This window comes from Rattus rattus, chromosome 3 (assembly GCF_011064425.1).
Source record: "Rattus rattus isolate New Zealand chromosome 3, Rrattus_CSIRO_v1, whole genome shotgun sequence".
Lineage (NCBI taxonomy): Eukaryota > Metazoa > Chordata > Mammalia > Rodentia > Muridae > Rattus > Rattus rattus.
In genome coordinates, this window is record NC_046156.1 from 107,184 (window position 1) to 133,436 (window position 26,253).

Here is a 26,253-nt window from a genome sequence, read left to right on the forward strand (position 1 = left end):
TGACATTTTCCTTTACTGCTTTTATTATTCTTTGTCTGTTTTGTGCATTTGGTATTTTGACTATTATGTGACGGGAGGAATTTCTTTTCTGGTCCAATCTATTTGGAATTCTGTAGGCTTCTTGTATGTTTATGGGCATCTCTTTCTTGAGGTTAGGGAAGTTTGATGAAGATATTTACTGGCCTTTTAAGTTGGGAATCTTTGCTGTCTTCCATACCTATTTTCCTTAGTTTTGATCTTCTCACTGTGTCCTGGAATTCCTGGATGTTTTGGGCTAGGAGCTTTTTGTGTTTTGCATTTTCTTTGATGGTTGTGCTAATGTTTTCTATGGTATCTTCTGCTCCTGAGAGTCTCTCTTCTGTCTCTTGTATTCTATTGGTGATGCTTACATCTATGACTCCTGATCTTTTTTCTAGGTTTTCTATCTCCAGGGTTGTCTCCCTTTGTGATTTCCTTATTGTTTCTATTTCCATTTTTAGATCCTGGATCATTTCGTTCAATTCCTTTACCTGTTTTGTTGTGTTTTTCTGGAATTCTTTAAGGGATTTTTGTTTCCTCTCTAAGGACTTCTACTTTTTTTTAAAAGTATTCTGTACTTTTAAAAGGTATTTATTTATGTCCAAATTAAAGTCCTCTATCATAATCATGAGGTATGATTTTTAAATCCAAATCTGGCTTTTCCAGCGTGTTGGGATATTCAATATTTGCTTTGGTGGGAGAACTGGGCTCTCTGATGATGCCTAGTAGTCCTAGTTTCTGTTGCTTAGGTTCCTGTGCTTGCCTCTTACCATCTGGTTGTCTCTGTTGTTAGCTTGTCTTGCTATCTCTCACAGTGGCTTGACCCTCCTGCAAGCCTTTGTGACAGCACTCCTGGAGACCAGTTTTCTCCCAGCAGGATATGGGTACAGAGTCTATGTCATCTGCAGACACAGGTGGAAACTGGAAGAATCCTGTCCCAGACTGCTCCTCAGTTCCTGTGTCTAGAGGGTCCAGGCAGGCTCCTCTTGAGCCAGGAATGTTAGCAGAAGTGGTGGTCTCCCCTGTGCTCTCTGGATTGTCTCACTTCTGAGAGTTCAGCTCTCTCCCCCATGGGATCTGAGATCTGTGGGACTGGATCTGCTCTGGACACAGGCAGAAACCAGAAGCCTTACCCAATTTTTTAATAGGGTTATTTGTTTGAGAGAGAGAGAGAAAGAGAGAGAGAGAGAGAGAGAGAGAGAGAGAGAGAGAGAGAGAGAGAGACTAATGAACCATAGAGTCAGAAAGTTAGAAGGTTCTCAAGTCCCTCTACTCCTCAATGTAATAAAAGGAATAAACTCTTGCTGAGGGACACTTGACTCTTTAGTGGAGCTGTATGCAAGATGGCAGGAAGCAGGAGAGGTGCAGATTTTGTGAGTCATCATGCTTGCTGAGGTAGAACTTCTAATGCTGCATCTATCTCTGAGTCACACATATTCCTGTAAGAAACCCCTTACTCAGGTTTCTGTAAGTAACTCAGTGCATCCATTGACCTAGCAAGCTCGACTAGGTCACAATTGGTTCTCTGGTATGTCATCAGTATCATCTGTCATTGGTACGTCATCTGATGTAAACAGAAGTCTGTTCACATCTTCTGAAAAAACATGTACATGTGCCAGGTTCTCATCTTCACTAATGATATTCAACATGTTTCCTACATATCAATATTAAGATTACCTAAATTTATTCAGATAAATATATAGAATTAAAGAAGAGGAAAATGTTAAGTTCCTAATATCTACATTAATTGTGTTCTTAACTACAACACTTTACTTCTGGTTAATTTCTATGTAGCACTTACATTCTACAGTTTAAATCTACTTATTTCTCTGGTGGCCCAGTAGGTGGGTACTTATTTACATGAACCACAACTGTGCAATTGTTTTCTGCTCTCTCCAGAGAATGAAATAGCCAGGTCATTGTAAATATGGTTTTACATAATAACACAGGTGAGTTAACTTGAAAGTTTATCTAGAAAATTTAACTAGAAAGTTTCCTATTCTAGTGTTTTTTTTTCTTTATGGAGATTTATATTTCTTTATGGTGTATACTTTCTGTCCAGAAGACTCAACATTTATTGTAGTACAAATCATAACAATAATACATTCTTTTAACTTCCCTATGATAACTTTCCCTAATGTTTTGTATTTAACCTTCACCTTAAGAGGCAATTTTTTTGGGGGGGTTGGGGATTTAGCTCAGTGGTAGAGCACTTGCCTAGCAAGCGCAAGGCCCTGGGTTCGATCCCCAGCTCCGAAAAAAAAAAAAAAAAGAAAAAAAAAAGAGGCAATTTTTTTCAACATAGAATTGTTGAAAAAGCTGTTGACAGCTTTTCCTTTTGTCATTTTAAGGAAGTTTGTATACTGCCTCTTTGATGACCTTACTTCCAAAGAGCAATCTGGAAAATTCTGATTTTTATGGGAACAGAGCCTTACCACAGCTTTTGTTTGCATTTTACTGCTGGTAATTTCTGGAGGTTCTTGGACCTGCCAGTGTGGAAACATCTGTGATGTTTCCGTCTCATGATTTTTTTTTTCTGGTTCCCAAACCGTAAACTGGGAGATCACAGCTGCATTCAGTTAACCTTTTCTAGTTCTCCTTCAGCCTTTTTTTTTTTTTTAATTTTGCCTGGTTCCCATATTCTGTACTTTCAAACTCACTACTTTTTCTTTTAAATTGTCGAATTCGATGTTAATTACACTTAAACCATCCTCACCTTAAGGTCAAAGTTTAACTTCTATTTTTTTCAAAAAATTTTAATCTTTTATGTATGCATTTTATATGGTTGAGTATGTAAAGCATATTCCTAGTAATCGTTTTAATTTTATTTTCTTAGCATTGTAACACCCCTCACATTTGCACAACTGGTTTGAAAATATTCTGATTGATCTTTCCTTCCCTTGGGGCATAGATTTTTGTTTGTTAACAGGCCTTTGGAAAATTAGATTAACAGCAGACACCATCAATGCATCATTCTTGGTTGGTGAATTGTGTGTGTGTGTGTGTGTGTGTGTGTGTGTGTGTGTGTGTGTGTGCCTGTTGTTTGTTTGTTTTGTTCCCCAGGACCATGTAATGATTTTATCATTTATTAGTAAGTTCTGTCGGGTGGGATTAGGGGGATAAATATCCAGTCTATGGCAACTTATCTTCCACTAATGCAAAGCCCCTTTGAATACTTAGTCCAAGGTCTTGCTAGCTGTTCACCCCAGAGGTGAGGAAAGCGCCGTTACTGACCATGTGAGGAAGTAAACACTGCTTTCTCTGTCTTTTCAAGTAGAACAGGCCTTTCCTTAATATCAATTTGCTTCCCTATATTCTTTTTAAATTTTTATCATATTTTGTGGATTTTATATGTATGGCACTTTGCCTGCCTGTGTGTCTGTGCACATTGTTAGTGACTGGTGCACTCAGGGGCCAGAGGAAGGCACTGGATTCCCTCAGAATTGGGGTTACGAGCCACCGTGTAGGTGCTAGGAATTGAACCCTGGTCTTGTGGAAGAGTTTTTAACTGCAGATCCCGGTCTCCAGATCTGCCCTCCAAGTCAACAGTAAGCATGCTGCTGAATACTTGGGTGATACTCAGGTCTCTGGAGTTCTTACTTCATGTCTCTCTTATCCTGGGAATTCTCACTTCTTGAAACCTTATTCTTCCTGCAAGCCAGGCTACTCCAAAACACTGAGTAGCTGGCCTTGGGTTTTTCCTCCACACCCTGCAACTAGAAGATACTCTCATGCCAGAAGCCTGGAGCAATATTGGCACACTGTGTGGTTTATCCAGTCACTAAGGGATTAATTAACTTCGTTTTGAGAAACTGGTATGTATACTTTTGGTAACTGGATTCTCCCATTTATCCTCTTTGGTTTTTATTTTATTGCTGGTTCTTCTATCTCTTTAATCCTGAGGAGAGCATATAGCATAATTCTAGGATGGGACTCATATTTGATACTGTAACAGGACAAAAAATGTAGCTGGAGGATTTTTTTTACTGTTGTCTATCAAAACATCTTCTAAGTATTCAAGTATGTGCCCATAGATTATGGTTTCTATCATCCTTGGTCATGAAGAGAAAATTCTTATTTGGAGTAGGTGGTAGTTATTACAGGAACTCATAGTTAGAAGCTGCTGAGAATATATGATTATGGAGTGGCAGGGTGACTAATGTCTCTCCATAAGAAGAGAAAATAATCATCCATCTTTATCACACTTTTCAAACTCAAGGAAACAGGAAGAAATGGCAGTAGAATGTAGGAGCAAAAAAGTGGTACATGCTATATTTGTGTCTTCCAAACTGAGACATTTTCTCCTGCAAGGAGCAAGATGACTTCTGAGACAAGAAGCTCAAAAGATGAGTGTTGAACACTCATGATCCTCACCCCAGAGTTGCAGAAGGATTAAAACTTTTCTACAGTAGAAGAGAATCTTCATTGGAGCTGCCTTTGAATTACACAGTGAACCCCAGAGTGGGGGCTTTGAGGGACAGAGAACTACTTGGGTTATCCATGCTCCTGTAAATAACTACAGTGTATTCTTTTTTCCTGGTAAACTCATAAGTTCACTAAACTAGACTTGAATGGAATGATTTCTTTAGTCTGTTGTTGCTACTTTAAGTTTAAAAATAAAGCTTTAAAAAAGTCTCCTTAGGACAAGCTATATAACACTGAGTATCTTTGGATGGATTCAACTGTTCTCTTGATTATAAGAGAGCACAATTTTTTATTCCTTTTCCCAGGAAATAGAAATAAAAAACCATCATTATGAGGAAAATTACTCAGTCTTGTTTAAAATATTTAACTTCATTATACAAATGTATGAAGTGGTCAAATAATTTTAAAATTACAAAATAAAATAACTGTTTTGTTCAATAAGTTATTCTATGATCACATATTGCTCTGTAACAAAATATATACATAATAGATAAAAATAAATTAATGAATATCCTATTAATTCTAGTAACTATAAAGAGTACTTAAATTATCCAGTATACATCTATCTTTAAATTACTTTCCTTTGTTAGATAATTTTTCTCTTTTCCTAAGAGAAAAATAAAAACATGCATATTTTATACTTTTGACTTGTCCTGGGTCTTCCATTCCAAGGCTATTTAAAGATGGAAACTACACTTCCTTGATATAGAATTTTAGGCAAGAAAATATTATATTACTTTCTAGAAAGTGCTTTCTTCAATCATGTGGTTTTACAATAGGGATTTAAAAATGAAAGGGCCAGTCCAACTGAAAGAGAGCTGCAGGATCTCCATGACACAGGGAAACAACAGGATAACTGGAGGTATCTCAATGAGGATCCAATAATGATGGAGTCACAGAAGCCATATACCTTGAACCAAACCAATAACTCATTGCAATAAACATTTGCAAGTGAAGAAGTGTGGATAAAGGGATATACTGTAGGACACACCATGACATACTACAGCATCCACGACAAGATGTTTTCTATGCTTTGTTTTTGTTTTTATTTTACTTTGGAAAGAGGTTGCAAGGGCAAAGGGCAGATATGATGAGGGGATGGGGAGATAAGTGGGACTTGGATGCATGATATGAAATTAAAAAGAATCAATAAAAAGTTTAAAAATGCAGAGTCATAGATTTTAGTAAAGATGTCTGAAAAAGTCATAAGAAATAATACTATTAACTGCCTAAAAACTCACATAATACATGTGAGTCTGTTATTAAGTATACTTATGTAATTTTAAAAAATTTTCTATCTGGATGGAAAATACTTTCTACAAAAGCCAAAGCATATCTAACAAAAGCAAATCATGACCTCTTTTATGTTTTTGGTCAGGGATGTCCACAAGATGCTCAAAATATTATAGTCTATTGATATCATTCTTGGTTCCTCCAAGGGGTGGAAATCAGGTTCCTATTATTGAAGATGCCATGGTCTTTAGAAACAGGGTCTCCTGACCTCTGTGTTGGAATTGACCTGAATGGCTTCTCCCTGAGGATTAACTTTCATGTTACCAGAAGGTTCTATGTAAGATTCCAAACAAGGGAAACAACCAAAAGTCCTACCCAGTTATGATGTCTATGAACTTCAGCAATTACTGCCAGAATGTCAAGAAAACCATAAAGGTGCCATAGTAGCACCTATATCTTGATTGTATCCAACAACTCTAGAGTTGGCCTTGAAACCCATTAAACAGGAAGGACATCATGCCTCAGGATTAGTGAAGTCATAGATCTTGGAGGAGAACCTACAATCACCAGTTTATTTTAAACAGGCACTAATTACTAATTTCAGGCCTTCATTCTTAATTTTAAAGCCTAAAGCTCCATAAATGAGCTTCATAGTCAACACATATGAGTCAGGGAGGTGTTATCTGTCACTGGTCACACTTCTTTTAGGCCAGATTTTATTTTATTTTATTAAAATTTGTGGTAACATATCACTGACTCACACTGCAAAGCCCCACATTGTCCTCAGACTTATGACTCTCATTCCTTGGTCTTCTGAGGTCTTGAATCACAGTCATGAACCAAAACATGGGATCTTCTTCCTAAAAGCAACTGAGATTAAATAAACTATTATTTATAGAAGCTTGTTATTATAAAGCAGAATTTAATTTTCAGGATTGTATTAAATTGTATTTTTCCCATTAATTCTTTTTTTTTACAAGAAGTGAGGAAAGATAATATAATATAATTGAGAGATGACCATAATTTTTACAAAGCACATCATGTGCATGTTTCACTGTCACTAAAGGATACTGAGAATAAACAACACCTTAACTATGCTCAATATATATATTCATAGTGGATGTAAGCTGTCAGTTCAAGGCTTTCTCTTTGTCCAACAATTCTCATCACTCTTCCTTCTCCTTTCTTCCCTTTCATTCTCATTCTTTTGCCTTCTTCCTTCCCATTCTTTTCCCTCTTTTGACTAGAAAGCCTGAATCCAGTCTTTTATTTACTAAAGTTTTACCATCAAGGCTTTGAATATTGTTAATATTTTTTTAAAAAATCCTTAAATTTATATAAATTTTATGAACCCCAGATCATTAGTTCCAACCCCTACTCCTTAAAAAAAGAAACTAAACACAAAGCAAAAGTCCATTTTCTTATAGTTTTTACACAGCTTGTTCTTCACAGGTAGCTGGGCACCATTGGTAGCTTTATCTAAACAATACAAAGGTGAAGGACAGTAAAGTTAAAATGTTTCCTTAGAAAGTTTTAAAATGTATGCAAGTAAAGCAGCTAGCTCTCTCCAATATCTTCCTAGGCACTGTCATCTCCAATTCCCGAAGTAGGCAGAATGAAGTACTAACCATTTATACACTTATACATTATTTTTTATTCTCTAGTCTATTTGCACACTCTAGCAATTCCACAGCCTCAGGTACTCTACATCTAATTCTATTTGTTTCTTGATTGTATACAAACCTTCTTCCTACAAGATAAACCCATCTATCATTTGCTTGATTTTTATTGATTTCTTCTTTTCCTTGAGACAACATTAACTGTCTATCCTTGATGTCCTCAAGTTCACCCTGGCTAATTAATGCAGCAGTCACTGGACCAGAGAGTACATGCATCTCCTAATAATTCCAAGGTCAAGGCTAAGTAGCACAATGAACAATTTCAACAAAGGACTGTGTAGGCTTTTATGGCCTCTGTGGTTATGGCGTCTAGATCCTTTCCTATGCCCCTAAAGGCCAAGGAGGAGGCCTGTAACTTGTCCTCCACAGCCTTATGACCACCTGTATTTCTCATTCCCGAGAACTGCATCTGTTTCATTTATAATGGAGTGATTAGCTCTGTGTAATGGGGGAAAGAATATTCACCAGAAGGGGATTGAAACTAGAATAAAAGAGACAGCAAATCAGCCTCAAGGCAACAGCAACCATCGGCACAGCCTGGTATCAATGACCTGGTAACACTTGAGGGGCAGAAACTCCCCTTTTTAAGCCATGCTGGGCCCAGCATACATGGATTTTCAGATGCTGATAGTATATTACTTCCAAACATTTTATAACTATTTGTATAGGACTAGTTACAGTGGATACTCAGTTTTGTAAAAGATAATAGGTATGTCGATAGTGCTTAGGAGGATGGATTCTGGGAGTTTGTCTTGAGTGCATGATGCCATGTACAAAGACAACTACTTATAAAATGAATGATCTCAGGAAAGTTACAGGACCATAGCAAACTATAATTTCTACTAAAAAAGAACAAAATTGTATGAGCAGCTAGTGCTCTCCAGGCATCCTGATATTTTTCTTGCTCACAGCACCCACATGCACACACACACACTCTCTCTCTCTCTCTCTCTCTCTCTCTCTCTCTCTCTCTCTCTCTCTCTCTCTCTATTCAATTTCTTTTACCACTACTCACTACTTATGTAGTGTTCCTGAGTTAATGTATTATGTTTTGTGGTAATTGTTTGTCTTAAGGAAGATAGTTCCCCAAACCTTCGTGTCTAGATTATAGTAATAAATTCTAAGATTCATTGGAATTTATAAATTTTCACATGATGGACACTGAAGGGATTCTACCAATAGTAACTGTAGGGAGAAGATGGATATTGTATTTAAGAGCAATGCATTGCAACCTCACATATTTAGTACATAAAAATTAGACATGAGTCTTCCCTGTTTTCTTAACCGTAATCTAATAAAAGCAATAATCATACCTATAAATAGCAGTCTATATATTCACTAAACAAACAATTTGTTCTATTCTTAGATACAAATAGATTCTTATCTCTCTCATTCTTAGTCTTTCCATGTAAACAGAAAGGAATTCTCAAACAGGGAGTGAGGTGGTTTGCTAATTAAACATTCTAGATAAGAAGTTAAATAAAGGCTGTCTTCCAGGTGGAGTTGGTATCTTTCCCAAAGAAATATCAAAAACTAAAATACATAGAGGAAATAATAGAATTATATGATAAAGCAATTAAGAAGTAAGAAGATAAGTACTTTATTATGTCTTTAAAGATTTATTAAGAAATGTAGATACTCCTCAACTAATAATTTTTGGGGTCCCAAGAAATCCATAAAATTTGACACTACTGTACTCCAAAAATGGAACTCATGCAAATTCTGTCAAGAAAGCCAAGAAACTCTAACGAGATAGGTCACAGGTTATGGACCCTAGAAAAGAACCTGCTGCTATCCTCCTCCTTGATACATAGCATTAAAACAACTCATGACGATGTATCACTATACCATCTATTAGTGCATTAGTCAACCCTCATCAGAGAACCCCCCCCACAGTGGACAACTAATGAAGAGACTGACAACTGGACAATCTGCAGAGAATAAGAGACTTTGAATGTTCAGACATAAATGAGATATCTAAATATAACACCACACCCTTAATGCTCAGGGATTTATATCAAAGAGGTGGTACAAAGATGGTAAAATCCAGATGTTCTGGATGATTTCAAGGAAACAATGATTTCCAGACACAACAGGGTGAGCATATGAACACTGAGATATTGTGACAGCATGCACAACATCTGCACAAATTCAAGCAAGACAGAATCCTAGCATGGAGGCAGGGAGAGGGAAAGAACTCCTATTCATACCTCAATAACTGTTCATGTTTGATAGCTGTTGGGAGAAGGAAAGTCCATTTTTATTAGTGGTGAGACAACAGGTATATGGCCTACATTCCAGGGAAGGCTGTATGTCTAGAAGAAATGGGACTCAATTAGCTTCTAAGGGATATAGGGTGGTGGGGATGAAGGTAGATGGGTGAAGAGGTGGGTAGAATGCAGGATGATTTGGGAGAGGATATAAATAGGATCAAATTACATTGTATGAAATTCTCAAAGAATTAATGAAACTACAGAAGATAGAAAATGATAAAGATTGTATAAGAGAATGCATATGTCACCTAACTCTCCACTAGTAATTTTGCTATGCATACATTACCACCAAAATTGCACTTAATACTTCTAACCTACTGGACGTCATTAGTCTAATCTATCTTAAATGTGCCCAGAGTCCTTCCATTATAGTATTAGGGGAAAACTAAACTAACAACAATCCATTTGGCAATGAAGCAGTGAATATTCCCAGGAGTCTATTGAGCAATTCATGTACTGAAGGTGAAAGCTGAGTGGCTACAGGATTATAGTCTGATTTACAGTTGAAGACTGCAAGTGCACACTCAAGTTGAAGGAAGACCTTTATACTTGTACTGCTTTTTAATTTGGTTCAGTTTTTTTTTTTCCCTACATGACATATGCTACACTCACTGGTGGAATAAAAAGGAACCTTAATTTAGGGATTGCCTGTACCAGATTGTCTATGAGTAAGGCCATTGGGAATTTACTTGATTAATGATGGATGGGGGAGGGGGAGGGCAATCTACTATGGGCAATAATACTACCCCTAGGCAGGTGTCAAGGGTTGTATGTGGAAGCAAGTCGAGGAGGTTTTGGACAACAAATCGGTAAGCAACATTCTTGCATGACCTCTCCTTCAGTTCCTCCTTCCGCATTCCAACTTTCACTTTCCTTCACAGTGGTCCATAATAGAACATGTAAGCTGAATAATCTCGTTTCTGTCCAAGTTGATTTAGTGTTTTCTCATAGCGACAAAAGCAATACCAACAAAAGAATTTTCATCATTGTCTATTTGAATATTGAGACATATAATTGTGTGTGTGTGTGTGTGTGTGTGTGTGTGTGTGTGTGTGTGAAGAGAGAAAATCATAGAGAACCAACAAAGAAATCAAACCAATGGAGTATTAAATTAAAAATCATGGTGAAAGCTGGGGAGTTATAAGATATCATAGCTATTAATTATCCACTAAAAACATCGAGGAGCTCAATGCATAGTAAAAGAGAAAACTAATTTTGATGTTGAGAAATATTTTTTGTTTCTGGGGATATTGCTGTTCTGTAAAATGCTGCATATTCTATCCCTTTTTCTCTCCTTGTTAGTACCTATCATGTGGGTTCAGATTTGAATCTGGCTGACAAATGAACAGGATTAGAAAGCTCACACCTTTTCTCATCCAATCCTTTTCCTTTCTAGAAAGAGGAAATAGTTCTATGTCTGTGATGAGTAAACTAAATGTTCAGAAAACAAGGATGGAATTGTGAATTTGGGAAATATTCTCTGGAAGCCTAGCAGTGATCTGAGCCTGGCTTCAACCTCATTCATTTTAATTTAATAATTATGGTTTTAAGAAACAAGGAGGTATGCTCTGACTCGGTGTGCACTGCAGAATAGAGCTGTGCTCTGACTCAGTGAGCACTACAGAATAGAGTTGTGCTCTGACTCGGTGAGCACTACAGAATAGAGCTATGCTGTGCTGTGCAGGAAGGGTCTCTCATGCTCCTCTTCTTTCTCCCATAGGCATTTACATATAGGTGCATGTCTATTTCCAAAACATCTGTTCCCCAGAAAACTACTTTTGTATGTTTCTGTCTTCCTCTTAATACTTTACGAATCCTTCAAAAAATGGTTAGGGTGCCTATGTAACTCACAAATGTTAAATTTCACAAACTTGAAAGAAAAAAACCCTGAAGAAAAAAAAGAAACAAGGAATGATTGACAGAAGATGGGATTAATCACCTCCAGATTTGCAAGGTTCCTGAAGTGAACTGGAGAGAAAGCCTTGATGGCAGGGGCAGCTATTGGGATCTTTCAGTATTTGGGGAACTGGGTGTTCTCCTCCTGGGAGTGGAGGCTCTGGTTGTCAGTGATGAGCATGTTGCCAGGAGGGAGGATTCCACCTCCTTCATGTTTCCTCATAGCAGAGATTCTTCAAAGAGAGACTCACCTGTTGGCTCTTTTGTTTTTTCCTACCTGGTTCTAAATCCAACCCTGGGAATAGTATTCATCTGATCTAGTGTTGGGATCATCAGAGCTTTTACACAGTCACTGCTTCTATTGTGCAGTATTAATTTGCTTACCAACACACACAGGTTTCATGTGGTCTGAGTTGGCATATACAAAATAAAATATTAATATTTTTACACCAATATTTAAAATACTTTACAGGCAAGGCAGCCCTGGTCTCAGTGGAGAGCATGTGTGTCTAATCCTGTAAAGACTTGATGTTGCAGAAAAGGAGGATCCTGGGGGGAGGATGAGGTTGGGGGGGGCGGGGAGATGAGGGTTTGGGAGTGTGGGGGAACATCCTCTCAGAGGCAAAGGGGAGGCGAAGAGGTAAAAGGAGGGGGGGAACTGGGAGGGTGCATTATTTGGAATGTAAATAAATAAAATAATTCAATTAAAGAAAGCTTTTACAGAAACAAGGGTACCCTTATGAACACAATCATGAAATGAAAAGGACACTTTTGATTTCAATTAAGCTTTGGAATGTGGATGCTCAGGAAACTTGCAACTGTTGTCGAGGTCCAGGTTCAAGTAGGTTGACTTTAAAATGTAGGTTCTTGAGAACCTACTGGGAGACTAGCTATCACTAGCTATAAAACTCACCATTTATTCTTGATATTGATAAAAGTAGTAAAGTTATGCAAACACATAATCACAATATGCAGGTAACATTTGAGCCTTACAACAAGTGTAAAATGATTGCATTATTTACTCTGCTTTACATGTTAGGAAACAGTCTCAGAGGAAAGAAGTGATTTGCCCAAGGCAGCAGAGCAATTGGTGAGTCAAATGTTGGACCCAGTGAGATCTTGTTCCAAAGCTGGTTCATTTCCATTATGCTGTCGTCACATGGACAGGAATAGAAACAGACTGCCAGCCTCCCTGCCCGTATTCCTTCAACTAAGTTATGAAAGACCTTGGTTTTCTAACCTATGACAGTAATACATAAGACTTTGCTCTCCAAGGTCACTATTTTACTAAAGAATGGAATTTTAATAAAACTATTACAAAATTAGTAGTCAACGGTTGTTTTGTAACTGATAAGTTATTTCATGAGAGAAATGGGAGAAAAATCTGATTATTTGGATTTTGATAGTGCAGATATTATAAAAAGACCTTTCGTTTCAGGACTGTGGAGGGACTCCGAGAATTACTGAAATCAAACTACTTGGTTCTTTCTGGCTTTAGTTACTTTTTAAAATGTTCTTTAGCTGAGAGACCTAAGCCAACACTGGAAGGTGTGCTGACATCCATAATGTGCTACTTGTAGAATGAAACAAAGAAACAACAATACTAGAAAAAGGTTATACTCATGTATTTGTAACTTTTAATTATATTTTTTATTGAAGGAAGGCCAAGTAATAAAAGAATAAATTTATTTGGCATAGAGTGTGATTTTTATATTACGGATTATAGAAAGTTCAATCTTGAGTCTCTAATGCTTGTGTGGTATTTGGTTAGGATAGCATATTGTTTTGATTGAGATTTATTTCTGTAGTTCTAGGTAGGGAAGAAGATCAGTATCTCACATGTTAGGCAAGTGTTTCATTGCTCGACGACTTCAGCAACCCTAAGAGAAGGTTTAAAAGTAGATATGTACAAGACATATTTTCACAAAGTTTCTGCCCTTACCTGTGTGTCCACTGAAAAGGATGCCAACTTTGTAGTCTCAATTAAACCACACACTTCAGAAGTACTGTAGATAACATCAGTGGGAAGCCTAGGTTCTCATTACACACAACTTTTCCCAGATGTAGAAATCTTTACTTTTTTTCCCTACTGTGTAGGACAATCAATCTGTCTGCTTTCCCCTTCCCCCTCTCACTTATGAAGGGAGGTCAATTAGAGAGAGGCATATTTGACTAGGAGGTAGCATACTTGGTATCACATAGGATTTCTAATCACATAGAATTAGAAATGATCAACTTTAGGTAGGGTTCCTTCTATTGGCTTTTGAGAATGTTTTATAAAAATCCATTACTCTTCTAGAAATAGACATTATCTACTTAAATCTGATACCTTGGCAGGATCTCACAAAATGGAAACTAAACTGGTGTCCTCTAAGGAGTCTATCTAGCATGATCCTGAACAACTGGTTCTGTGTGTCACCAGATGTATAAAAGTGAGCTGCATCTCATGAGGTCAGTCTTAGAGCACCAGCTGAGCAATGCACAGAGCAGTCCTGTAACCAACTTACATCATCTTCAGCATGAAGACAGCCACGGTGCCAATGCTTCTGACCCTGGCATTTTATCTCACACAAGGTGAGCAATTTGAATAAACTGAAGTTTCTTATCACACAGCTCAGAGCCTGGGGAAGGGACTTTGATTCCTCAATTCCACTTAGAAAATGTGTGTGTGTGTGTGTGTGTGCGCGCGTGTGTGTGTTTTAAAGTCTTAAATCATCTTTAAAAACAGAAAGGTGTTAGGACTTTTATCTCTGAGAGTCCCTCCTAACAACTTTACGTTAGTTCTGAAAAGCCAGTAGTTTATTTTGTACTTTCCCTTCACTAAGCATCCAGTTTTTACTACTTTTAGATATGAGATATTTAAAACTGACATGTATTAAATAATACATGTACTTTGATAATACATGTATAAAAGAATATTAAAAATTAATTAATAAAATATAATAATAAATTATATTGACTTCATTTTTAAGATCTATAAGATATATTTTCTTATATTTTTATTTTAAAAATCTTAAATATGCAGCTTGCTAAAATATCTTAAAAGTGAATCAGAAATATTGTAGCTGAGGATGAAGTAATTTTGTGAGAGCTAGAAAATGAGTTTTCTAACTTTGTTTGGTTGTTTGGATGACATGGGCTACACAGATTTACCTTTCTCTGACAAGTGCATTTTAAAACACAGAACCTTGGTACAAGACTATACTTATACACAAATATTTTTACCTTCATATTGTCTGAGTGTTTTAAATTATATTCAACTTAGTATAAAGTATTTCATACCATGCTATCACCTTTCAAAGGAGAATGACATGTTTTATTATACAATAAGGTTTTAGAGGAAGTAGATAATCTGGTAGGAGTGGGATTATACTATAGTATTATTTTCCAAAGTAGATGAACGTTCCTAAGTGATTGAGCCTCTAGGACTCCTTGCTCACTGCATTCACTTAATAGGCCACCATGAATCTTAATAAATTCAAGATAATTTGTGGTTTTAGAGTATACTGTCAGTAAAGCAATAAGATCCTTCCATTATGTGAATCATATGTCTAACTTATTATATATTTTATGTTCTTTTAACTTTGGTTTCTGCATTTTTGTTCCAGATGCCTCCAGTTGGAAAGGAAATCAGGTCAGTCCTGCTTCTTCTCATTGAATTCATTCCAAGTTTCCTAAAGAAAACTGATTTGTGGCCAACACCTTCATATTAATTACACAGACAGCATACTGACAGGCACTAATAGCTTCTGTTAAAAACAAAGAAACAAGTCTTTATGGATCAAACATGAGTATTTCTCTCTATGTTTCTCTGTCTTTTTGTCTCCTTCTTTGTAATTCTGTCCCCCCCTTCCTCTCTCTATATTATTGATATAAGGTGTTCTCAAGAGGCAATCTATCATGCTAAAATGATGCTTTAAAACACCATAGACAAGCACAGGAAAATTAACTAAAATAATTACTCTTGTTCCTCTCAGTAGTTAAAAAAGATATAACACATATTTTCTGGCAATTATTATGCAAAGAAAGATGTGTCTGTAGACAGCACATAGCACACACATGTGCACATGTATGTGCATGCATACACAAAATTAAATAAATGTTTAATTGCTAATATATTTCTAATTTTTTTTCCGGAGCTGGGGACCGATCCCAGGGCCTTGCACTTGCTAGGCAAGCGCTCTACTGCTGAGCTAAATCCCCAACCCCCTCTAATTTTATTTTAAAGTACCAGAGTATTCTAAAGTAAACAAAAGACATCAAACTCATGCCTCTCTGAAACATTAATTTTTGCAGCAGTAAACAAAGAAATTAATATGTGGTACATTAAATAATAGTATTAGGAAGAAAAAGAGTAAGATACAGAATATTCCAGGAACTAAAGTTTGTCTTTATTTCTAAACTAATTAAATACACAAAGTTAAAACTTATAATTAAAGTTAAAACATATAAATATGGTGAGAAAACATGGAAAGATGAATAAAAAAAAAAAACCAAGAGAGATATTTGCATCTTACAGCAGCCCATGTAGAAGCAACTATGAGGGCAGAGCCCTGGATTCCAGAAGGTATCCAGCCAGTTGTGATAAGCCTGGTATTGAGAAATCAAAGAACCATTTTGTATAGAAATATATGTTATATGCATTTGAAAGATAATTAAAAAGCTGTGTCTTTGTAAAGTACTTATTTTATTTTTTGGTCTCAGGCTGCTATGCATATTATTGGTTATCATGTAAAGCAATACTGCGTGTGTAGAAAAGTTTGCTCTATCTCTCAAAGGTCATGAACATTCAATAAAGAAAGAAATGAAACAGCTTTTTCTTTCTACCAAACTTCTTTTAAAATGATTAAAATATTTTATTGTATCTTAGTGTAACAAGTTCTTTAAAAGAAACATTGTTATATATTCTTATATATATAATATATATATTCTTAAATATGTCAACAGGATGTATTTAAGTATAGTCTCTATTATTTCACCCAATTCTGACTACTAAATGAGAATTCAAGAAAATAAGGTAGAGTCTGACTTTTAGAGCACTGGACACGTGTTGAAATCTCAGAGCATTGCACTGAATTTCTTTCATATCAGTAATTTTGATCGCATTGAAAGTTTTCTTGAAAAGCACAGGTTTAGCTACTTTCTTACATTGTCATGAAAGGCAAAGGCCCACAAGGAAGCAGTCATCATTCTGAAAAGGTTTCCAAGAACACTCTTTGAATATTGTCCCACAAAGCTTCATGTCTTCCTAGCACCATAGTATCTTGCTGAATATTTTAAACATGAGCCTGAACACCATGGACTGACACTGCTGCTACCAGAAAGGATCTTCTGTACAGGCTGAAATTTGTCATTAGAGAAGGGTTATTATAAAGCCCAAACAAATTTGTTAGCATTCTAATACAAAAAAGAAAGAAAGAAAGAAAAGAAAAAAGAGCAATGCTATCTCCCAGGGCATTGAATGGCAAGTGATGTGGATGGACAAAAGATAACAACAGGACGTCCTTGAGGAGGCTAAGGAACACTTGACCTGAGGTGGATCTAGTGTTCTCTGATATGAGATGAGCACAAAGCAAGAAGAGCAACCTTGGAGAATCAAAAGCAAGCTGAGGGCTTGGAGTAACCGCCCATGTCTCTAATGGATGACAACTAAGTCTAGCTGTGCTCCCTGAGTCTGCCTCCTATAGGTCAATAATCAGGGGTGCTAGGTGTTCCCCAAAGAGAAACACATCTAGTGCTCTCTGTTGTTTTTCACTGCATCTCAGGAAACTTGCTTTGCTATTTAAACCACAGAAAAACACCAGTGAGTGACCCATATCCGAGCATACTGAGTACTGTGAGCAAGTTTCTTAACTCACTCTCTAAACTACAAGTGCATTCTTTAAAAAAGACTGGATCTTTTAATGAATCACATCTAATTGTGGCATTGTGGAGTTGAACTGTGACATTATGGAGTCTAGTCAAAACTGCTCTGGATTGATGTTGTTCTTTTATGATTTAACGATCAAAAGTATTTAGGTTTATTCTAGTATTGTCATGATTCTTTTTCCTAAACATGTTGTCTAATATCTACCTCACAAGGGTTATGATTTTACTGCAAAAAACCCTAGATTATGTAGCCTTTCTCTTAGAAGGCTTTGAAAGTCCTGAGGAATCATTTACATTTGTCAACCTAGGAAGTAAGTTTCTAAACTGGCATAAGAAAAGAAAAGAAAAGAAAAGAAAAGAAAAGAAAAGAAAAGAAAAAGAAACACAGAACCAGATACCAGATCTAGAGACCAGCTGATAATCTGTAAAATTGCTACTTCTCTCTGAGAGAAGATCACTGAGCAGTGATAACAATCAAAGATATTCATGTTAGCAAAATTTCCAAGGGATCGTCTGGTCCCTGATACTATTCATTCTGTTGGTAGTTTCAACTTCCAAACTTATTTAAGAAGGTGGGTTAGACACAGTGAAACTCATTAGTCTCTAGGAGCTACTCAAGCTGTCCTTCTTCTGCTACTTTACTAACTCATTATGGTATTGAATTTAACAATAACCTCACAATGAATGATTGTTGACAGCCTGAGTTATTATACAGCTTTTTTAAGAGTCTGTAGATTCCTATGGTCAATTCCTTGGAAGAGGTGCATTTGATAGTTGGAACAAAAGCTTTATTACTTATATTCTGGTTGAAGCATGTAAGAAATAGGGTATTGTTGTTGTTTAGTGAAAAAATCAAAAGAAAGTATTAACCATAAATTTGGCAGGGTTGATCTAGGGCCTAGAAAACTTTCTCGGTTGGTAGTGAAGATAGCATTTTGAATCACTACCTGCTTCTACTGCACCGATGCACTGTTCACTTTAAGATGAACTTCAGTCCTCGGAAACACACAGTGACAGAGAGAACAGGTTGTCATGCTCAGCATAGGAATGAATACACAGATTCTTCGCACTTCAGAGGCTGTTCCTGTTGACTGTAATATTAAAAATGATCTCTGCACTCCTTTGTAAACTTGAGGAAGGACCAACCATTGGCATTTACTAAAAAAGAAGTCCAAATCACGAGGATCATAATATGTCTTTGAGGATGTTGCACAGATTATAGTAGTAGACCAAAGGTTAAACTGGAAGTCATCATGCCTTGGCCTGTTCTAAGCCTTTGGGAAAGAGCCCTGAATCTTCAGCTTTTTTAGATCCGAAGTGCCTGATATAAGGCTAATGGTGTGCCAAAGGAGCTGTAACTTGCCCAGAGAATGAATCATTATAAAAAACTTGTTTTCTTAGTATTTAGGAGCTCTTGTAAATATTTAATAACTGTCAATATTGCTCTATGAAAAGGAGCTCACCAGTGGTAGAGCGCTTGCCTAGGAAGCGCAAGGTCCTGGGTTCGGTCCCCAGCCCTGAAAAAAAAAGAAAAAAAAAAAAAAAAGAAAAAAGAAAAGGAGCTCACATTCCAGAACATATAGTAGGCTCCCCCGCAGTGTCCGGAGCTAATACATCTACTCTGTTTTAGCTCTCTTCTCCCAGTCTAGTTAGCTATTACTATTGTTTTACTATGTGCTACAATTTAATGTATCAGTTTAGCTTACTGTTGTTGTTGTTATAAATGCTGTCACCATAACAAGGGTAGTAAATGAAATGTCAAAGGTTCTTTGAGGTCACTGGTATCACCATGGGAAATCATCAAGTATCCTTTGTTTCCATGCCTTTTGTATCAGATAAACACTTATTAGGTGAGCTTCCTGCTTTTAACAGACAAGCCAAAGTCATTATTTTTGTGTTGTTTGAACTGGTTGTATACCTTCTTCTTTTATTAAACAAAGTTGTTTGTAGTGCTTCGATGATATAACTGTATTTCTTCCAGGACCCATGCACGAAATTTCGAGCACTGATGAAAAATGGGACACTGTCATGTCCACAAGGCAACAATTCTTCTCAAAGTCTCAATGACATCATTTTCCAAAGTGAATGTATCTTGTGCAAAAAAACACTGTGAGTAAAATCCATTTCCTTGCACATGTTCAAATTACCAGCTAACTAGTCTCTGAGAGCCTGTTTTTTAATTTCTCTTTTAACTCAATATTTTTCCAAACCTGAAAGAGTAAATATACATGTTCAGCAGGCCGTTGTGCCACATACCATAACATAAAATTTGATAATTGCCACCCACATAGAATGATTTAAATGATCACTCAATGGGATTTCAAAGGCCTTTCAGGGAGCTCTCTGTTAATATCTTAACCAGCACTCTCTGTAGTCTTCTCAGAATATGATTCCACTTTGAGCTTCCTGCTTCTAAGATAAAAAGAACTTAAGAAAGTCAGATTCCTTTGGGCCTGTTAAGACTTGATTCTGCTCTTTCGGAGAGCCTAAGAAGATTCCCTACCAAGAAACTGACATGCGTGCCTAGTGGTTGCCAGCTAGCAGAGAGATTTATGCAGGGTGCTTTTAGACTACTTGGGGTGCCAGGAGAGAATCCGCTAGGATTACACAAGGGTGCGGTGGACTAAAGATCTGCCTGTAGCTTTCACTGCCATGCTCAGAAAGAGTAAGTATACTGGAAATTTACCAGGATGTTACTCAATGCTTTGGCATTTACCCAATGTTCCCTAACTTGATTTCTTTCTCTTCAGTGGCAAGCAGAAGGCAGTAGAAGGTTTGAGTTGTCGATTCTAAATTCACAAACCAGCGTATTACAATTCTTTTTGGGATTCTTTTTGGATATTTTTCCTGCTATTAGGGATTGAACCTAGGGCTTCCTGAATGCTAGGCATGACTGACATACATTGTCAGGCCTCTCATGTGATTTTAACAGGTATCCCATCTTCAATTTCTGAATATTATCACAGGTACCAAGACAATGCTAAACTTATTCACTTAAGGTAATTATCCTATAACTTTTTTCAAAAGTCATGATGGTATATGTCAAGGTTTTAATGTGACATATTCAATAATATTGATAGAAAAAACACTGAAAGTATGTTTTATTTCTACTGAAGAGACTGAGGGATAAAGAAAAATGACAGGAAAGCACTGTGGATGAGGGAAGAACATACATGGGCAATTACATTTTCTCATTCATTCGAAAGCTACATGAGAACCATCAACTATTTTAATCCTTTTTTATATATGTGAAGCCAAATCTATGAATAGAATAATATTACTGATAATTTTAAACAAGAATGAAATGATCTAAGACTTACAAGATAGTTTATTAATAGGGCCACTTGCTAAATTGTTATTTTTGTTTTTTACCTATTGATAAAGTAATTGGCTTAGCTGGGAAGAACGGTCTATAGTCTGCTTACATTCCCATTGAGAATGGGCTGTGTAATTCAGTGTAGTCCTTCAAATGTTGCAAATAATGACACAGAGAGTGTTTAGAGTAGCAAGATAGTTATCTTGCTACAGGAAGTATTAAAAGTCAGGTATGTGGCTAAACACCAAGTGTCTTCCCTCTTCTAGTTTATATTTGAGACTCTTTCCCCAGTATTGTGGAGATCACAGAATTTCCCATGCTATAAAGGGCCTATTTTCACTTTGGTATGTCAGAATAGGCAAAAAAAAAAAAAAAAAACCTTCAAGATGAGGATTTTATTCCTAAAGGTTGGCAAGCAATTTTAATTTTAATTTATACTATACTATTCCTTTCTCTTGCTCAGAGAACAAGAAACAAATACCAAGGACATGATGAGGGTGAGGTTTTTGTCAAGAGCCACCAGGGCCACTGCCCCAGCAAAGGTGAGACTATCTGGAGTTAACCAATCATGTTTGCTGCTAAGATGACGCTAGACTCTAGAATTATCTGTTTGTTTCCTAATTACCTGTTATGAAGCCAACCACTTAGAAGGGAGGGAATGTGGCTTAGTCCAAGGGTGGGCTAAGTATCTAGTACAGCTTGTCCATAAGCCCAGCCCATGACCCTACTCCGAAAACATGTGAGGTGTTGAGAGGTGGAGCAAGCCACGTGGTGTGAGCTTTCCCGGACTACTTCTCTTACCTCCTGTCTGTCTAGTTCCTGTAAGAACCTTGCTTGGACAATAGAGATAATAACACACTTCAGAACTCTTATTGTCTGTGTAATCTGGGCAATCTGTGTGTCTCTGGGAGTCTTTATTTTATCAACTAAAATTTTAAAAGCTAGCCACACTGTTTAACATGTGTCAACAGGTCTCGAATCTATTCTCTTTACCTTTTATTTTCCTGGGTTTCTTTTTTCTTCCAATTTTTCTTGTATGACACCTGGAGTGTTCTCATAATTCAACTGGGCTCATTTATGTCTATTTTGTGGGTTGAGATTCAACTTAATATTTTGCCTGAGCTAAGTATCTAATGGTTAAAGGAAAAGCAAATCATAAAATAAAAGGTGGTAAAAAATGACTGAATAGATAAGAAGCATCACACAACTATTTCACTCGACCAGTGCATTTTATTATAGAAAAATATCCAAAAATAAAATTTAAAATATTATAAAAATGAAATAAAAGATTCCATATTGATGGAAATGTCTGTCTTAACCAAATCACATAATTTTAGTTGGCAGGACTTGGTCTGTTAGCAGCTAAGCTGACAAGCACATCACCTCCAAGTCTCCTGTGTTGCTTTTTCTTTAATTTCTTCCTTCTCTTCCTTCTCCTTTGGCCCTGACATATAATTAAAATGATCAGTCAAGGTAGGCACACCCTAATTACTTGTATCATACATGGTCTAGTCCAGCTACCATCTTTCTTGGCAGTGCAACTCAAGAATGAGAAACTCAGCCTCCGCCATAAACATAGTTGACTAAATTCTTTTCCTGGGCTCAGTCAGTCTCACTTTTAAAACAATGCCAGATCAGCCACACAGCTAGCCAATACCTGTGCATCTTTTGTCTATAATTAAAGGACCTACTTTTTGACCTAGGAGGACTGAAAAGTTCTGGTCATTACATTGAAATCCAAGTTTCTCTTCTGAGACAGGGCCACTCTGAAATATCCTTTCTTCTGTTCCTTTTGTCTCCTTGACTAAAACTCTGACATCACCAACAGTGTTCAAAAATATAAGACTCAAGTAAATGAGAAAAAATGAGCAAAGTGTGTACACACGCACACACACACACACACACACACACCAATCTTCACAAATTTATTTATGAATTTGTGTTCACATCTGTAAAGTGAAATTTGTTAAATGTTAAGTAGATATCTTAAGATATAAAATTATGTAATTGTGCCTGCTATATTAATTCTTTTAGCTTGATCATCAGGCTTGCAAATAACATCTACCTGTGTTTTCAAAGCAGACGTCTTAGCCTCCCACCATATAAATCAAGATCTCAAAACTTTAATGCATTTAAAGTAAGAAAAAGTAGAACAAATATAAACTTTAGGGGAGTATGACAATCATTTGTCTGTGTAATATATCGTATACTATGTACAGTTTTAAAATTTAAATGAGGAAAATCAAAGTATGAGTTTAAGATATATAAAAATTCATGAATGAGAATGTCTCTGAATGTATTCAGTTGTTCAATTTGGCAACTGTAGTTAAAATAGTTCTTTAAAATGTACACAAAATATTGAAATAACTATATTAAAACTTTAAAGGAAAGAATAAAAAGAAACAAGCCCAGTTTCACTAAAAATAAATTATTTTTTAAAGTAGAAAACTTGATATTTGAGGACTCACCTAAAAATGCAAATAGAATATAACAAAAAGCAAATTTATTATTGAATTATAAAGGAATAAAATTAATGGAAACAGGGAGAAGCTGCTTTGAGACTTGCAAGTTTTCTGGGACAAGAAATGTGTAATAGGAATGGCAGACAAAAACAACAACAAAAGAAATATTCTTGGATGGACTGTGACCTAAAATAGCTCATGAAATGTGATTTGACCCTCACATGTATACCTGCATTCACACACACACACACACACACACACACACACACACACACACACACACACACACACAAAAAAAAACAAAAAAAAAAAAGAAATAGATATGAGTAGATACATAGTCAAAAATAGATCTAAGGCAGTTAAAGTGCTCTGACCTTCACCTGTGTGCCTGTCTCTCTCACAGATTAATATATCAATTAGAATTATGTTTATTTATCAACTCACATATTTATTGCATCATTATTAGCATTTGATATTTTTACTAATACATCCATTTTAGTTTTCGCATATATTAACATATAGATTTGTTATACCTTGATTATATTTATTCCTTAATTTTGTACAGACACAGAGATACAGCATACAGAGACACACGTATGCACAGGCACACACCAATACACACACACACAGACACAAATATACAGAGACACGTATACAAACAGACACAGACATGCCAACAGACACACACAGACATATACACAGACATCTACAGACACAGATACACATATATACACATTCAGAAACACACACAGGTACACACTTACACATGTATATATACAGGCATAGATATAGACATACACATGCATACAGACACCACATGTACATACACACCAGACTCATGCACATAAACACCAGACACACACACACATAATATACTCATACATACAGCGTTTAACATAATGGTGCCCAGTTGCATTCTTATTTTTGGAAAAAGTGATAATTTCATTGTTATAGCTTAATAAAATCTCATTGTGCATATATACATTTTCTTTACACGTTCATCTGTTGATGTACATCTTAGGGTGATCCTGTCTCTTAATCACTGTGAATAGTGCAACAACAAATATGGCTGTACAAATATTCCCATTGTCCATTGAGCTGAAGTTCTTCAGGTATATGAACAGAGTCATTACAGCTGGGTCTATATGGTACTCTAGTTTTAGATTGTTGAGAAACCTACATCATGACTTCCATAATAGTTGTATTAATTTACATTCTACTAAGAATGTAAAAAATGTTCCTCTAACTGTGCTAACATTTGTTGGCAGGCAAGTATATATAAAACATTAGTGATGGGCAGTCTTTGGCTTCTTACCTCAGGCATTTTATTTTGCCATTATTAACTAAATGGTCCATTATACAATCTACTTCACCATAATATCATATTTCATTATTTATCTACTAGAATGAGTGCTGTTATATTAGGCTTAATGTTTAATAATATTTTGTTAGAAATATAGAACATCTGATATCAGTTATTTAGTAATTATTAGTAATTATGTAGAATTTATCTTGATATTTGTCTCATATGCTACATAAAATAGTAATGTTTGTATTTTGTTTGTGTGATATTTTTCAAAATATCTACAACACTAATCATTTTATTTTTTCTTAATAAGCAGTTCCTTAGTCTTTTCTAAAGTCTGTCATTCTAGTTGGTTTATCTAAAGTTATTACACATTGTGAATTATTTGGGAGCCCGTGGGCCTATGTTAGGTGAGTGAACACACATTCTTCTCCTCCTAATTCTTCTTTATATAATGAACTAATTTGTCACTAATAATATGTCCAGACTGTAGCCTACTTTGTAAGTATTAATATTATTACATCTACTCTCTGCCTATTCCTATTTTCTTGAGTGCTTTCTTATTTAATTTTAAATATTTGTATACCTTATTCATTTTTTACATCTTTATATCTCTTTCCTATTTACCAAATTTTGCAAAAGAAACATGAAATTGACTTATGTAATTGAATTGATACTAGATCTTTTAATGAAGTAGCCTAATAGCAAAATGCTTCCTATAATTTTATTTTTTTAAATGAGCTCAATCTGTGTGTTTATATAATGCACTCAGATCTCTCTCATCCATGTTTACCTCCATTTCTCCTCACACCTATTCTTCTGCTGATTTGTGACACACTGAGTTTAACCATAGTAAAGTTTTAATTTTAATCTTTCCCTGAGATCATTATGTGGTTCAGTATTATTTTTAAATGACTCAATCCCTGTGTCTTCCCTTGTGGGTTTATTCACTACTCTCTGTACTTCTCCTACAATACAACTCGATTTTACCATTTTTCTTAACTATTATCTTCAGTTTTAAAAATTATTTTCAAATTAGTTCATTGTTTTTAATTTCCCAATAGTGATCATTTAAGTGTAATATACTCACCATTGATGTTGTCATGATTGTCCTGAACTTAAAATCTGTATATTCAAATATTTATAATTATAGATAATATCTGCATCTCTCTGTCTTCTTTCAGATTGTAAACCTTTTTTCTGTTTATATTCTGAAAGTATGCTATGCCCCACACTTTTGAGATTAACTAGATTCAAATTTCTGTTTTACAGCTGTTCCTATCTTCCATTATTTCATAAACTCTATGAATTTGCCTTTATTATTCAGACATTTGTACTTCCACTTCTTCCTCCCATTTTGTGAAATTTCTTCTTTGTTTTCCTTTCGCTTTTGTGTTTAAAAAGTTTCCATTGATATTACCTTTGAGGAGGTTCCTTTGCCTGAACTTCAGTTCAAAATCCTTATTTGTACATATCTCACTTTTATTCTTTATATTTTTTGTTACTATTTAGTGAGAACATTCTATTATCTATTGTTTGTTTCCATATGAATTTTACCCTGTTTCATATTGAAAGTATCTTTATTTTTCTGAAGAATATTGCACTTTTGATAAATAATTCTTCTCTTCATTCTGACAGTTTCAATTAACTTGATTTATGGTTTTCAGTAGATAGCATTTTTTAATGTTGTCTTAATACTGAGATATGCACACATTTTAAACATTAAATTCCATAGCAGCCCTGACTTATTTTCTTCCTAATGAACTAATGTTCATGA

The 26,253-nt window shown here is 35.8% G+C and overlaps 1 protein-coding gene across 1 annotated transcript in view; it reads left to right on the forward strand.

Annotated features, from left to right (window-relative positions):
- Window positions 1–13,978: 13,978 nt before the first annotated feature.
- The window catches only part of Spink5 (serine peptidase inhibitor Kazal type 5), a 60,393-nt gene continuing 48,118 nt past the window's right edge, over window positions 13,979–26,253 (forward strand). Inside the window, exons 1-4 of the mRNA XM_032896569.1 lie at window positions 13,979–14,098; window positions 15,133–15,158; window positions 19,374–19,501; window positions 21,172–21,250. Of these exons, the coding sequence (XP_032752460.1) occupies window positions 14,044–14,098; window positions 15,133–15,158; window positions 19,374–19,501; window positions 21,172–21,250 (288 nt within the window). The 5' untranslated portion in view covers window positions 13,979–14,043. The remainder of the gene's footprint in view (window positions 14,099–15,132; window positions 15,159–19,373; window positions 19,502–21,171; window positions 21,251–26,253) is intronic.